Source organism: Triplophysa dalaica, chromosome 7, assembly GCF_015846415.1.
Source record: "Triplophysa dalaica isolate WHDGS20190420 chromosome 7, ASM1584641v1, whole genome shotgun sequence".
NCBI classification, from domain to species: Eukaryota; Metazoa; Chordata; class Actinopteri; order Cypriniformes; family Nemacheilidae; genus Triplophysa; species Triplophysa dalaica.
This window is the reverse complement of record NC_079548.1, coordinates 8516885-8533073: the sequence shown is the minus strand read 5'-3', so window position 1 is coordinate 8533073 and position 16189 is coordinate 8516885. Positions and strand designations below refer to the sequence as shown.

Sequence of the window (16189 nt, the reverse complement as noted above, 5' to 3'; positions counted from 1 at the left end):
GAGTGCATTAGGCTTGAGCACCTTCATGCAATACGAGCGTTTGAATCTCGTTGTAGTATAAACATACTTTTGCAATGCATTTTCATACATACACCTTATACATAATAGATCAGCAAAGCTGCAAGGAAATACAGATACACATGCAAATACACATGCACTGTGATGCTGGGGAATAGAAATATTATATTACATTATGTAATGTTATTAAGGATTGCATGGTGTTGTGAAATAGAGAACCAGCTGGTGTGGAGAAACTTCTAAACTTGCCTCAGGACTTTGTGTTACTTTAAAGTTAATATCCGTACTGGGGGGTTTAAATCCCAGTCACATGTATAAGTCTAGTGTGGGTGTTGAAAAATTCATTCACATATACGCATTTGGCAGACGCTTTTATCTAAAGTGAATTACATTGGATTATCCTATACAGTTATACATAGGTATGTGCAATCCCCTGATATATAACCCACAACCTTGTGTTGTTAATGCAATGCTCTTATCACTGATCTACAGGAATGCTACATTGAGTAGTTGTTTACTTTTTACATACAAGAGACACACTTTTAAATTTGAATGGCAGTGGTGTGAATTACAGAGTGAGTGTTTGTGTGTTTGTACAGACTGTTGCTGTAATGAATGATGCATCAGACATGCAATATAGTTCTCCATATCAACACGCAACCCCCCACTTCAAGCTGACTTTCTAAATAAGTAAATATGTGTGTGTTGCTATGAAATGATTCCTTCCAAATAACAACAATCTGGCATGCTGGTTATCTTAGAGCTCAAGCACATTGATGGTACAGGCACACACTGGCATAGATGCCAAACCACTAAGATAGTTCTAGAAAACAGACAGTGGTCCAAAAAGAATCAGCTGACACTCATAATGCCGACCCACACTTCACTTCAACTTCAAAGTGATGATTAAACTGGACTGTTCCAAACTGCAGGATCATGAGATACTATTCGTGCAAATGAATTTTGATTAATGTGCACCATCTTTGTTTGAATTATGTTATTTTATTTAACGTTTTAAACCCTGATCCTTTGCTCAAGAACAGATTTTGGGTCGATTATTTTTGATAATTGAATCTTTGTTACGGACTGCAGCCATAAGCCCGTTTAGTGAAGGCTACAGTGGAAGAATTTAGAAAATGGGAAGACATGATAACATTCAACAGCTGAAAACCAGAAAGAACAAGGATTAAAGGATCAGCTCCCACCTCAATTCAGTGTGTCTATCTTGGCTCTGTTTGTTTAGCTAAAAATATCCCAATGCAATGAGTGACAAACAATCTGTTGCAAATGACTCTGATTATGACTGAAATAAAAGGGTCTTTGTGAGATGGATAAATCGGAAAGAGGGACAGAAAAGTGAGAGCGAGGGGGAAAAAGTGTGAAAAAGACAGCATGTTAAGCCCAAGGCATTCTTGGCACAAAATCACCAAAGGCGTTCTGGAACACCAGACAACATGTACCACAGTCACTTCTACACACAGTTTGATTTTAAACAACCTAAAAATGCTAGTTTTGCTTTGCAAAAAACTACCTTTTCTTTCCAAAAGAACAAACCCACTTTAGTGTCGATGATAAATATCTGTAATTGATAGACTAAAGAGTGTTAGATGCCAAAGAACTGTCTGTTCTGACCCCTGCATGACAGCTGTTTCTATTTCTGGTTCATGTGAGAACATTTAAGAATAATTCAACAAATTTTTGCCCGATAAAATAAATGACCATCCCTGAGACCATTGTGAAAAAAAGTAATATTTTGGATTAATGGCAAGGACATAACTTGTGTATGCAAAATATGTGAGTGTGAGGGCTGGGCACAGGAAGATTACGATTTTGTCAACATTCATTTCAAAGTGTAATTTAATTTCAAATGAGTAATTTTTTGGAGGATATGTTGACATAAATGCAATATAATAAACATAAATATGTCTTCAAAGGTGTAAAGACCATACTTAAGTCATGTTTTTATGACCTTAGAATAAGCTTTTTCTATCTGCCTACACCGCGGGTCCCCTTACATGGAATTCCCCATGTTGTTTCTACAGTAGCCCTAAACGGACAAACTGCTGTTATATCCTTCGGCAAAGAAGCGAAAACGTGATGACATCTTAGTCCTGTGTCAGTCCAGTGCTTTGAAAGAGAGGGGGGAGTGAGCTGTTGGTTTCAATTCGTGACCTCACAGCTAGATTCCACTAAATTTCATGACTGAAATACAAACTGGACGATTATTAACCACTGTTTAAATGAGAAAAGTTCATAAACTGAAGGTACCTTGTTGTCGTGTAACATTGTGAAAAAAAATCGTCTTTCCCCTTGCATTCTAATGAGACACAAAAACACAAAACTGAATTTGCATTAAACATCTTTTATTTAAATATGAATAAAATAACAAATATTAATACATTACAAAACACCATCAGTCAATATAGTGCAATTCAAATTTTTTAAATAATTCCAATGTGCAGAAGATCATCCTGCAAAGGCAACTCAACAAAAAAAGTGCTGTTTTCAAAAAATATGTTTTGCAATTAAAACAAAATACTATTTACAATCTAAATTCACTTTACAAAACCATCATCTTTTTAAACAGTATATAATTACCAAGACCATCGTGCTTTTATCGTCTTATCTTTACCTTCATTTGAGTTTTTACCTTGCTGAACCTGCTGGCTATTTCTTAATTCTTAGTACATGCTCAATCTCTTAGAATAACATGTATGTTCATCTCATTTTTAATAAAGTCCATACATTCTTTGGTTCATCATCCGCTTTCTGCCCTCCTCCTTTTTCTGCCCTTTCACCCTCTCTGGGCTTCCTGGGACATGGATCTGCCCAGGTCTCTTGGTGCTTTGGCAAACTCCATTCGCATGGGTTTGATTGGGGGCAGGTCTTTGGTGATCTGTTCCACTGGTCTTTTGTCCAGGCAGGCACCATTTGGAGCATGGGCGGGGGGCAGATCTTCCAGGGTGTGGGGTGCTCCACGACCCAGACGAATGCCCAGTTCCGTAGGCTTGAAAATGGGCAAGGGCAGGGAGATCCTGTAGGGTAAGACCTGGTGCTCCCTGACACCTGTTTCAACGCTGCCCACTCGGAACACACCGGAGGGGCACGTCTGATTGAGAGGACGACCCTGCCAGTATCGAGTGAGGGTTTCTCTGCGAGAGTCGTCTGACATCACCATGGACTGACTGCAGAAATAAAACAAAGAAATGTAGATCTATAGTCTATAGTTTCGTCCAATATGACAAATCTACTTGAGAGGAGCACTCACCGATCTTCAGGTTGCGTCTTCATATTGATGCTATGCCAGTCAGCCATGTAACTTTCTTTCTTGGCATTATTTTCCTCTTTCAGCCTACAGCTCAGCTCAGCACCAACCACACGTCCTCCCTTCTTCTCCAAAACTGTGCACATCTGCATCATCAGAGTCTGTTCGTATCTCACTTTAAAGATCAATTACTCACTATTTTATAATAGTTTAGTAAAAAACGCTGGTGATTTCCAATTTTTTATTGGTCTTTTCTTGTTTGTTTTGGTAGATATTGAGAGGAGCCGTCTCTGTTGTCTTCTGTCTGCTTGAGCGTATGTTGTGCTTTTATAGAGCTCTGCAGCTATTTCGGTCCCATGGAATTACACTGACGCCTGCTGCCCACTCAACCACGTATCACACAAGCAAAGCACTGGAACATGGACATGAGCTCAGAGATTCCCACGGATCAAATAACTCAAATTTCCTGGACACGTTTCAGAGTCATCACTGAACATTTATCAATCTATCGTTTAAATATAACAAAAAAGAAATATAAATTCAGTTAACATCCAAATAACAAGTTTGACTCTTTAAAGTTTCCACTTCTATTTTTTTGTCCTGAATTGAACCTTTGATTATCTTTTATCAACATGACAGCTGTTGCTGTACGGCTAATTGACATCAAAGGTGTCGCTGGAAACACGATGAAACAAAACAATGGAACCAGACAGTAGATGATGAACACATGGCAGCAACTGTTATCTTATGTATAAATCTTCTTTTGCACAGATAATCTCTTTCAAAGACATTGAATAAATAGCAGACATCAAAGAGAATGTGTTTTACTATGAATACAGGTCAAGTGGGATGATTATAAGTGTATCTTCGGTATTGTTATGATCCAAGATCGTGTCGTTAACATGTAAACAGTGATTTTGTTGGAAAAAAGTAAAATAGCATTTTTTACAAAATTAAGAATGGAGTTTTTCTAAATCTGTATAAAGTTATTTGTTATGATGAAAAGTGAGAAAGATATTTGGAAGAACGCTTCTGTAACCAACAGTCAAAAGTGCACCAGAACGGTATCCATTCTTCAAAATATCTTCTTTTGTGTTCAACAAAACATTTATATGGCAATTTTTCCTACTATGGTAGTCAATGGTGGCCAAGAACTGTTTGGTTAAAAGCATTCTTCCAAATATCTTTCTCTGTGTTCATCAGAACAAAGACGTTTATACAGATTTTCAAAAACTTGAGTGACTAAATAAATACAGAATTTTATTTTTTTAGTGTACATTTTAACAGTAAAAAAGCACTTCATGTTTTATGGAAAACAATGCCCTATAACCTCAAAAATATAAAGATCATACTATACAACACATCAGTAGCACATCTTAATTGGAAAAAAAAAACACTGTTTTAATTAAATAAAAACTTCTTTCTGTACAAGTTTTAAGCATTCAACTATACTGATAGATCTGGATAGACACATACACTTGTTTCTTATTTTATTTTATTTCATTATATTATTCTATTTCATTTATTACAATATTCATCCATCATATGCATTATTTGTTCCATACTTTCCTGTTGTTTAACCTCGTTGAGAGTTGTATTGTCCCTTATACTGATATGAGTATCCAATGGTCTCCATCTCAAAGTTCATAATAATGTCATGAGACAATGTTTTGATACTGTAATCATAAAGGGTAAAAACACATATTAAATCTGTTTCTAGTCAGACGAAGTTTGACCTAGCTTGACTGAGCATTAAAGCACAACTGAGATTATTAAATAAATCATTTTCCCGTTCATTTAACATCACTTCGTCTCCTGCCTGCTGTTCTTCCCTTCAGCTCTGTATCTCTCTGGTGGTTGGGTTAAAGGATTGACTCACAACGGAGTTTATCTTTCCAGGCTTAATAAATTCCTTACAGAGAGAGATCTAGTAAAACTGGACTCAAATTTTAGATCTATAAGATCTACAAGCCATATCTCATAGTTGGATCTATCAATACTATAAGAAAATCATAGTGATAACACATGTTCAGTCATGGCATATGTTCAGCGACAGGATTTTTGCATTGGCGCTGTATTTACTCATCAGTTTAATTTAGTCGTTTGCAGACAGAGGTTATGGACAGTCATATTCTCATGTTACACACACACTCTGTCCCCGCTTCACTCTCAATGACGCAGCGGCACTTACAGGAACTGATCTCACGCTTATGCTTCTCTCTCCTGCTATGTGGCCACTCAGCACACTAAGGAATTGAAACATAATGCCTGTCATGAGTTACACAAGCATGACAAATAAACATCAGAGCAGGAGTCCAGTAATGAATGTCTGCTTGTAGAATATGACATTAAGATTCTTTTATTTATTTGTTTCCTGTAAGCGTATGTATTTATGAATTTGTGACTAGCATTCACAGGACCCAGGAATAAATGATAAGTGTGGGGCTCACCCCTGAAATGTTTTGATTAGAAGGGTGTGCTTAAAATAGTAAACGTTATACTATATATTCAAATGTTTTTTTATAAACCCAGTTATAAAAACAGGACTAGACTTGCTAGTAAGCTACCAGTCAATGTTTTTATTATAAGTTTTATCAGACATCTTAAACAAGCAACATATAAGACAAAACACACACACACTTATAACCTGATTCAGTTAATTCACATATAACTCCAGCTCCACAATTGCACATGTACAGTATACAACACATCATCTATATAATATGCCGATTGTATTACAGCTTTCCTTTCAACAAGAGATAAAAAGGTTTCCTGATTCAGAAAACAATATTACTTTCTAAAGAGAAAAATGATCAACTTCTACACTTTATAATAATATACAATGCAATATAAATTATTATTTTTGTTAACTTCGGTCTTTTCTGAGAATTATTTTGGTAATAAATGTTTATGTACTTGATGATACTACATCTTTGTAAATACAAATATGCTGGTTTCATATATTCAGATACATTTACTGTAACTTAAAAACACCCAGTGGATTTATTTGTAAAGTAAAACCCTGCTAATTTAAGAGTCATGTTCAAAACAGCATTTATATTCTCTCAAGACAATTATGAAAAACTTACAACAGGGGAACCTTTTAACATTCATAATGATAAAGTTATAGATAATTATAATAACTTGACGATTCATAGATGTAAATGATAAGTATGTCTGTTCTTCCACGCAAAAACATCCATTTTAGGCTTCAATGTGGAGTAAGAATAGTAGATGGAGTCATGTTGTCATTAGCACTAAATTAAATATGTTATAAACTCACTCCACATTCACCTTCGCTAGGCTACGAGTCACTTTTTTACTTTCGCTTAGTATAAAATAATATTTTGGATTACAGACCATATAACATGTAATATTGTACACAGATTTTTTTTCAATCTGATCAGAAAAATAAAAATATCTTGGTCTATGACAATATGGCAGCAAAGAGCTATTCATGGAGTAGACCGATCTGTTCCATTAGAGGTCAAGAGTTAAAGAAATAAACGTTTACCAACAAAAAGACACTGTGGTCTTAGAAAGCATTTAGTTTGGTTGTGTTTTGTTACAGGTATCATTAGTACCAAGCTAGATAGTGTCTTTGACCACACTGGAAAGGGAGGTCGTTGATTTCCAAATTTGGAAAGTTTGTGAAACTAACGAATCAGTTAAATTTTCTATATACTTTATCTATTAACCAATAAATAGTTGTTCCTAATGTCTTAACCCCTAATGCTATGGGCAAACATTTTAGCTTTTTGGGACATCAAGCCAAGAGACAAAAATAGCAATATCTACACCAAACTCAGTATAAAGGGGGCTATTAGCACCAACCAAAACCCTGGTTTTCTCATTCCCTCAACCACTTAAAGTTCACATCAGCTTTGGTCCCCATCATCCACCCAATTACCAAAAATGAGTCCCAATGTTCATGTTCATCCTTGTCACCCCAAATGTTCCAGTTTCCCCTTGTAACCCTACCAGCCTAGCTTGTTAAGACTGTTGCGTACATCCTTAGTTTTGGCTCTGGTACCCACCACCAGTGCCGTCATAACTGGCCTCCACGTCAGCGTTGTATCCAGTGTATTCAGGGTCTGTAGAGGGCGCTGCTGCTGGATCCTGGCTTGGATCGGTATAGTCCTGAGAGAAGAGTGATGAGCTTGAACCTAGCGTGTACCTCTGATATCCTAAGAAAGCCTGACCGGCCTTTAGACGATGGGGATAATGGAGGAGGTGGAAGGGAGGGGTTTTAAGGGTGGGGTGGAATTGTATGGGGGGAGTTGCAAAAGGGATTACAGGATTATGGCAACCAGTGAAGCATGAGAGGAGAATTAATGTGAACACATGTAAATGCATCAATAAAGTTGTGGTGTCATTAGGTTGAAACAGTGTAATGTGTTCATGAGAGTAATGAGGAAGGAAGAAAAGGGGAGAAAAAAAGACAAGAAACGTTAGTTTGATTAAGCAGCAAATTTAAGAATGTTAGTCTGGATTAATTTTAACACAGACAAGGACAATTCGTGTAATGTCCCAGACCAACCCTTTAACCAAACTGTGCACCAAAAAAGAACATCCAACACTTGATTATAAACCACCAAAATAAGGTCAAATTTAAGACGGTTTAATCAACACATTCAGAATGGCAACATTTTGTAGAGACAAAAAAAGTGCAAATGTATGATTTCGATAGGATAAATAGGCATTTTAAATCTAACAACCGTTGCAGCTCAGCTGTGAACAAGTCATAAAATGTAATCATTAAATGCTATAAGAATTGTGTTGTTGGAAAATGGGTCAAAAAAACCTGCTGACAACAAAGATTCTTAAGGATTTAACACCATGCTGGCAATATTATATGTGCTGCCGATGCCCCCTAGTTAATTAAAACTGTAACTGCGGCTTGACAAAAATCATTTGTACAGCCAGATGCAACTTCCATATATAAAGGGATAGTGCACACAAAGTTATGCACAAATCAAGTATTGAGCCTCATGTCATTCATAACTCATTTGACTTTCTTCCTTCTGCAGAACACAAAAGACATTTTGCCGTAACCAAACAACATTGGTCCTTATTGACTCCCATTTATGGACGTTTCTAATTTTTCCTTGTTTGGACATTTTCTCAAAATGTAATGATAATAATACACTTACATATACAATACAAACATAATATTATTTTGTGTTCGACTGAAGAAATAAAGTCATAAAGGTTTCGAATGACAGGAGGATTTAAATTGACAGAATATTTTTTGGGGTTAACTTTTCCTTTTGTATTGCTTAGTTTAGGAATACATAGGGTTGCTTCCCAGTCAGGATTTAGACTAGATTAGACTCAAATAAGTAAATAGTAAGAGCTGTCCAAACTGAAAACAACTTGCACTGTTAAACATTTCTTTTGTGCCTTTTTAGAAAAAGCAAAGGCACTGATATATCTTAAAATATATCAGTGCCTTTGCTTTTTCTAAAAAGGCACAAAAGAAATGTTTAAGGAAGTAATGTTTGTTCAAACTACTTAAATTTTCTAAACTAAGGCCGAGTCCTGGTTTAAAATAATCGCTGTCTGGGAAACCTCCCCTTAGACACTTTAATAATCATTTAAAGCTCTTTCAAGTTTAAAATGGTGGATTCAGGGCACAGCCAAAACCAAATAAACAGTTAACATGGCAAATCTTTGTTACTATTAGCGACCTCAGGTTTCTGATTGCGGTGTTTTGTAGCTGATTCCTATAGCATAATAAACAAGTCATTATTACAATGTTAGACAAATGGAGGTGGCGTATGAGGTGTGAACAGTTTATTGTATTCCTCTTCAAATGAGACTTTCTTTAGCCGCTCCGAGGCCAGCAGCGCAAGAACCCCCTAAAGAAAAATAGATCGGTCAGAGCCGGTGATTAAAAAAAAAACATCCGGAAATACTGAAAAACATTTCAACATAAGATTAATCTGGTCAATGCAGTGGGGCGATTTCTGCACGAGAAGCACTTTGAGGATTTAGTAAACAAAGGGGTTAGAAATCTGCAAACAGATTACTATGGAAAATACAGTAAATGCTCTGGGGGAGACTGAAACAGAGAAGATTAGTGAATCAGATTGTATCAAATCTGCTTTAAATGTATTATAGTATTGTGAGAAGTCACTACAGACCCAAGTGAAAATGGAGAAGAAGGAGAAGGTTATGGCGGCTCTGGCTGCGTCTCCGCCCTCATTCAGGGGGTTATCTTCTGGTTTGGCCACCTGCCACTGATTGGCAAGGAAACAGAATCCCACAAACCACATGAAAGACCAGAATGCTGGAAGAAATAGAGAACAGGTGCAAGAATTTAGATTTTCTATAAGCAGGATAATAATTAAGTGCAAACAAACAAATCTAAAATAATGTCTAAGATAAAAAAGAATACTTGCTTATCGCATATTGCACAGAATACACACTACTGCATCCTTCAAAATTATATTGCAAAGATTTATATTTAATACTAAAGTAAATAAATTAAGACATAAAGCATTTTAAATTATTTTAAATATTGACACTACATCTGGTGTATTTAGTGGGTCATCTAGGTAATTTCATGAAACAATACATGTATACTCTGTAGTTTAGTATGCTTACTACATACTGCAGAAAAAAGCAGAATAGGATTTAAAAGACAGCCTTTGAAAAATCTGGTATTATTTTAGGACAAAGCACTTCTAAAAAACCCTTAGTTTACACAGTGCAGAAGGTTCAGGAGTATGGGGTGGGCAGTATGTCAGAGGAAGTTTAAAACAGATACATTTTTAGAAGTGTTTTTACAGTATTCATAAATTCATAAAAATCATTGAGTCACTGATTCTGTGAGATACTAAAAAAAATAATGGAATGCAATGGACAAAGATGCTTGTGTTGCACGTCTAGACATTTTTTGCACACATTCAATTCAATCAGGTGAAGCAGGTTTGATTTGCTATGCTTTACAATATACAACATGCCAGACTAAACGAAAACAACAAAATGCAGATTAAACGAAACACAAATTTCCTCACCTACAAAATTAAAGCGTTCCTTACCTGAAGCACCGATATCAGCCAGCACAGCTTTCTTACGATCCTTGACGCTGCTTATCTGTGGAAAGTACACATCAAGAGCCAGAAAAGCAGCGCAACAGAGAAAAGCCAGTGCACCCATCCCCACTCCATAGTTGCAGGCGTTCTGGTTCCTGTTGAAGATGCAGAACTCCTGCTCTACCTCTGGATGGTTTGTGTAGCCCTCATTGGCAATACATCCAAAAATGACAATGGAAAAGATCTGTGGAAAGATAAATTGCTGAGATGAATAACATAAATTTAATTTGTGAAATATTGACACAGATTTTTACAAAATTGCAATGTGAACTGAAAAGTTCAGGGTTTTTGTGTCTTTTGTTAACATTTGTCACAATTTAACCTGCTAATTTTTCTGCCACATCATTGATGTACATTTTTTGTTGCAGAAAACACAGAGCATCTGTTTGAAAGTATTTATGAAGTTTGGTTATAGGTCTGGTTTAGCACAGGACTGAATGAGACGGAGAGAATGATTGTAGATCCATTTTAAACTACTACATGAAACCGTTTTTATAACACTTCTGCAATGTGCCTGTTTATACATGCTTATGAGCCCCGATTCTCTTTTTGGCTTTAGACAATAATAATTAAGGCCCATTCTGCAAAATTTTAACAGCTGGCTTCGGCATCTGTATAATGCTTCTAAAAGCATTATACAGAGTTTGTACAAAAGCAAATTCTACTCATGCAATTAAGTTCTCAAGTGCTTCTGGCCACCAGAAGGCAAACATTGTCATATTTGCTTCCTCATTGACGGTTCCAATACTGTGATCTAAGCCTAATAATCAGCTTTAACATTTACCTAATGCTTATACTGGGGGGGGGGGGGGGATTGGCAACATTGAAACACTCAATCTGTTGCTTTTAAATGCATCATTAAAACCTATATCTTTATCTTGTCAAACAAATGTACTGTAAGAGAGAGAGAAAGCACAAAATTTCACGGCGATGTCATCAACTGAACTGCTGTTGAAACTTTTCTGTCAAGTGTTTTGGTTGAGTTTAATTAGCTGTCTGGATCACAAGGCCCTTGAGCTCATTAAAGCAAACATTGTGAAGGGTAGCACACAGGACCCTGATCTTGTGATCATCAGTAGCAGAGCTTTTACTTGTTTTCTGTTTAAACCAGGCTGACATTGTTTTAGGTACAAAGAAATGTGCAATTCAATTTATTAATAAGTAAGATTTTCTGCAGTTTTTGTTGAATTTCAACGCAAACAAACCTTTGGAATGACAAAGTTACCCAAAGCAATGTGAAAGACCGAGAGACTGGAAATGTATAAATGTAGTCTTATTCCATCATATATTATTTTTTTCATTTGAATACATACACAATTGTATTCTGTTGTTTAAACATGAGTATTAACTTAATTTCTTTGCAGTAATAAAAAGAAAAGACCGTTTCAGCAATAACAACATAAACAAAGATTATTTGGGCCAAACTCAACTTCCGGTAAACTTCAGCCAAGAATCAGTAACTGTGGAGTATTTTTAATTTAATGAATACAAAAACATTAATATGAATAGAAACTAAATTGTTATATTATAACCAAAAACAGACTAGAAGTTAATTTCGGGCCAGCGTGTGCATCTCCAAATGCAAATAAAAACCTGGAATTTTGGAGAAATGTTGTCCCCAATTTATAGAATGAAACAAAACTGATCCTTTTACTTACCTATAAATAATAATTCACATAAAATGAAAATAATTTTAATGTGTCTCTTAATTTTTTTCGTAGCTGTATATAAATATTTCTTGTCACAATTTGTAGTTCAGCACCTCCTGCAAGGTCAGCATGTCATTTCTGATTGGCTTTCATTGGTTGTCGCTTTAATTTATAGTTTGTCATTCAGTAAGACATCAGCTGGGGCTTGTTTGTGTGGGAACCATTTTAGATCAGTCAACCGTAGCTCGCCCACCAATAAATCAATCAACACATTTAAAGAACGAATATAGCAGAATAGACCTGTTCTGCTATTCAACAGGACCCTTTATACAATTTACAATGGTGTCTGTGTAGCTGGTTGTGTAATGCGAGATAGGAAAGACAATTAAAGATGTTCCCATATAGGGTATACTTACAGTATTAGCCTGATATAAAACTTACATTTAAACAAACTCCAAATTCTCATTAGTGGGTAAAGTTTTTATCGCCACTAATTAATATATAGCACACTGTATATGTGGATCTTGTACTCAAGTCTTCTGTTCTCTTTTCTTATGGAGTTGTCTTGACCCATAATTTTTTTCATCTCTTGTCTTTGTTACATGCTTGCCGAGCTTTTCCTCTCTACCACCCCTCCCCCTCAATCCCTCGCTTTAATCTGCCTGACCTTGTGTTCAACGTGCAGGGAGATAGAGATCACGAGAGAGAGTCATGGGACTTCAAATGAAGACCACCTATCCATTTAAAACCCTTCCACAGTAAGCATATGATCATTGGTTAGGAACATTCATGCATCAATGCAGCAACATTTAATGGACTTGAAAAAATAATGTAAGGATACTTCTAGACAGCAGTCGCATATAGCGAAATAGGTCTGCTGTGCTATAAACAGCAAATTGAATTAAACTGCAATAGTTGCTGCTTTGGTGTTTTTGTGGGACAAGAAATTCAATTCCAAAATGGAGATAACTCATTTGGGAGATTTATTACCCTTGCTAGAAAACTCTCATGCACTTAGGAGTGTAAAGTTAAGTGAACCTCAATATTCACAGGGCCTCTAGAGATGTTGCAGGTGTGTGACAAAGTAAAGAAGATGATGTCTGTTTAGAGTAGGTTTTGCCCTTTTTAACCTCTAGAATTATACATTTTTATCAAAAATCTCTTGTGCTGTTTGTTATTATACATATTAATCATATAAATAACATGTTATTAAGAGTACATTTTCTACATTTTTGTTTTCACACCACAGGACACAGTTTATTTGTCAAATATTCAAATACATTTTTACCTTTACTAGCCCTACTGTAAGTACGGCAGTTAGGACATAACGGATAGTTCAACCAAAAAAAAATCCTGTCATCATGTACTCGCCCTACGATTGTTCCAAACCTGCATACATTTCTTTCTTCTGCTATACACAAGGGAAGATATTTGGAAGAATGTCAGTAACCGAACAGATCTCATCCCCCATTGACTCGATATAACTTGATATCATTTATTTTCCCTATATGGCAGTATAAAAAATTTTTTTTTTCCAACTATGGTCATATACTTAATAAACTAATTACAATCAAACATATAAAATCGATCACATGTCAGGATAAGAGTGACACAATGCATCAGTAAACAGAAATCCACTGGCAAAATATTACAACCAGACGGAAAATCCTGGCAGGAAATAGATGTATCATACTGTAGTATCATTTTAGTTTAATGCTGTTAGAGGGATGACGAGGATCTTGAAACTGTATTTTCTCTCGAACATAATGCCCGTGTAGGAAATAGGTGGCCATATGGAGCGAGATGGAGAGGATGCCCACCTGCAGCAGTTTTCAGCTTTGCCATTAGCGCTATAACAGACTACAGCAAAATGACCATGCGATATTAAAAACATCATATGCACAATGTACAAAACAAGACAGGCCTCTGTCATTCGTACTCTTCCCCAGTACTTCGGGGGAAATTATGTAATTTTGTAGTTTTTAAAACATGTTTCAGTTGGATGCTTTGCAGTCATAGCTTGGAAATAATTTAATAATCTAGTGTTGAACACATGTATTCAACTTTCTCTACCAAGGACCTCGTTTCCAACAACTTCGCTTTGGCCGGATGAGAAAAAAGTGGCTAAAGTCAAAGATCAATCCTGAAAAAAAAAAATCTTGTTTTTGATAAACAGCAAAGTCCAAGGCTATCAGAGACTATCCAGCATCGTATTTACGTAATAAACATGAGTACAGAATATATGTATTGCATGCTAATGTTGCTTTTCTTCCTGTTAGGAGTTTGAAATGATCAACGAAAGAAATCTCACATGACACATGAAATGAATCAATTCTATACAGATATGCCTTTACAGTTCATCCATTTTCCTTATAGCAAGCTTGTAACTATCCAGCCTGAGGTCTTCAATAAATGTCATGCCAACGCAGCAACACTTATTCATTCGACCAATCAGATTTAGAGTCAGACGAACACACCTCCAGTATATCATGATGAAGATGCTGTACAGCAGACTGTCTTCACATTTTTTAACAAAAAACTGAACTGACAAATTAATCGTGTTTATTAATCGTGATAAAAAATTTGATCAAAATAATCAAGATTTTCATTTTCTCCCATGATAAGACAATAGACAATATACTATATGATTCACTCCTCGCCAAAACACAAGCCCAGACAGTTGTATGCTCCGGGAAAACACATTTCTTTTTAAAAATAGTTAAATGAACTGTAAAACAAGTCAAATCAAACACTTTCCTGAGAAATGAAAATATTTATGCATAATTAAATCTATAATAATAATTATTTTAAAATATTTTTTTTAAAGAAAAGCTAAAATCAAATAATGATTTTGTATTAGGCCTAATGCATCCTATTTGATAGCTGTGGCTTAATCACCCCCCCATCCACACACTTCTAATCTCTCCCACCCCATCACGTGCTCCTCATGTTTCTCCCCATCAAAGAGCGCATATATACATAAAACATCTGATCAAAAATCCATATAATTTAAAGCTTTAAACATTTTATATACACAACACATTGCAAAAGACAACAGCATGCATAAAGTACATTGTTTCTGTGCAAACGAGATCAAACACAAGTGATGACCAGACATCCTAAACACCTCAACTTTACTCAAGCAGGAAGACTGTAGCACATTGTCATCGATTTTATGTCAAATAAAACAAACAATTCATGATTGCAGGTCAATTTCTAATATAATTTCATTTTATGGCTCAACGAGACGGAAACGCATATGAGGTCAAAGACTGACTCAACAGCCCGAGTTGTATAACAGGCAAACCAATTGTCTTGTATATAACGTTAACTTATTTAATTTAATGAAATGTTAATCTTTAATTACACTCAATACACCGTTCAAATATCTGAATTCGCATATATTTATTTAAAAAATTAAATACGTAAACAAAACATACATTACGAGGACGCAGATTAACACGTCATCACGTGACACTCTGGCGGCGCTTAAATGATTTCATTAGCAGAATGACTCTCACTCACCCATGACACTAAACGAAGAATAGTCTGCGGCTGCTGAAAGAAGGTAAGCGGGTCGAAGGTTCCGCCAGCCTTGCCTGCCCCGTATGCCTGCTCCATCCTCACAGGTTCGTGATTTCTCCGTGTCTGAAGTTGTTTTTCCAGAGATAATTAACCTTGGTGGGACTTCCTTCGCGCATAAAAATGCTACTCGTGCTTCGCACCCGTGTGTTGTAAGTTCTCGATCTTTCGTGAAGGATTTCTTCTGAAACGATGTCCCTTACACTCCGTACTTCTCTCTCGTTTCAAGGGTGGAGAGAGAGGAGACTGAGTAAACACGCATCCGGGGAACACGAGAGCGCGCATTATGCTGTCAAGCTGCATGCGCACTCTCGAGGATGCTTATGCGCGCTGCCGACCACGTGGCCGAGTACTAAGTGATTGTACGGCGGTATTAAATCAATCAGCCACTAGGTAACATATTAGTGTCCCCAAAATAAGAGCCTTACTGTTCCCAAGTTTGTGCTACCTAGTGACGGTCCACACTCTTTTAGGGTAAACATAATTTTATTAAAGTAATGGTCATTAAACAAAGACTAAGAAGAGGAATGCACTTTAAACTGGTCCACAGGTCTAAATAATTATATTTATAGGAT

General features: G+C 36.2%; 2 protein-coding genes across 3 annotated transcripts; both read right to left on the bottom strand.

Annotated features, from left to right (window-relative positions):
- Positions 1 to 2360: 2360 nt before the first annotated feature.
- On the bottom strand, positions 2361 to 3595 carry tcap (titin-cap (telethonin)). The gene is made up of 2 exons (XM_056753470.1): positions 3287 to 3595; positions 2361 to 3203 (listed from the first exon to the last, which is right to left on the bottom strand). The coding sequence occupies exons 1-2, from the start codon at positions 3436 to 3438 to the stop codon at positions 2813 to 2815; spliced, it is 543 nt and encodes a 180-aa protein (XP_056609448.1). The 5' UTR covers positions 3439 to 3595; the 3' UTR covers positions 2361 to 2812.
- A 2247-nt stretch (positions 3596 to 5842) lies between these two features.
- syngr1a (synaptogyrin 1a) lies at positions 5843 to 15913 on the bottom strand. Of its 2 annotated transcripts, none has more exons than XM_056751819.1 (4): positions 15558 to 15911; positions 10330 to 10567; positions 9430 to 9575; positions 5843 to 7489 (listed from the first exon to the last, which is right to left on the bottom strand). In XM_056751819.1, exons 1-4 carry the CDS (start codon positions 15651 to 15653, stop codon positions 7298 to 7300), a joined length of 672 nt encoding a protein of 223 aa, XP_056607797.1. In that variant the 5' UTR covers positions 15654 to 15911; the 3' UTR covers positions 5843 to 7297. The 2 variants fall into 2 exon arrangements, with proteins under 2 accessions (XP_056607797.1, XP_056607798.1); XM_056751820.1 differs by lacking the exon at positions 5843 to 7489 and adding an exon at positions 7889 to 9144 and having other exon boundaries at positions 15558 to 15913.
- Positions 15914 to 16189: the final 276 nt, after the last annotated feature.

Coding starts and splice junctions, on each gene's coding strand:
- tcap (XM_056753470.1), bottom strand. CDS start 3,438: ATGATGCAGATGTGCACAGTTTTGGAGAAGAAGGGAGGACGTGTGGTT. Junction 3,204..3,286: donor AAGACGCAACCTGAAGATCG/GTGAGTGCTCCT, acceptor TTATTTCTGCAG/TCAGTCCATGGTGATGTCAG.
- syngr1a (XM_056751819.1), bottom strand. CDS start 15,653: ATGGAGCAGGCATACGGGGCAGGCAAGGCTGGCGGAACCTTCGACCCG. Junction 9,576..10,329: donor GGCTGATATCGGTGCTTCAG/GTAAGGAACGCT, acceptor TATTTCTTCCAG/CATTCTGGTCTTTCATGTGG. Junction 7,490..9,429: donor TCTTCTCCATTTTCACTTGG/GTCTGTAGTGAC, acceptor CATCGTCTAAAG/GCCGGTCAGGCTTTCTTAGG.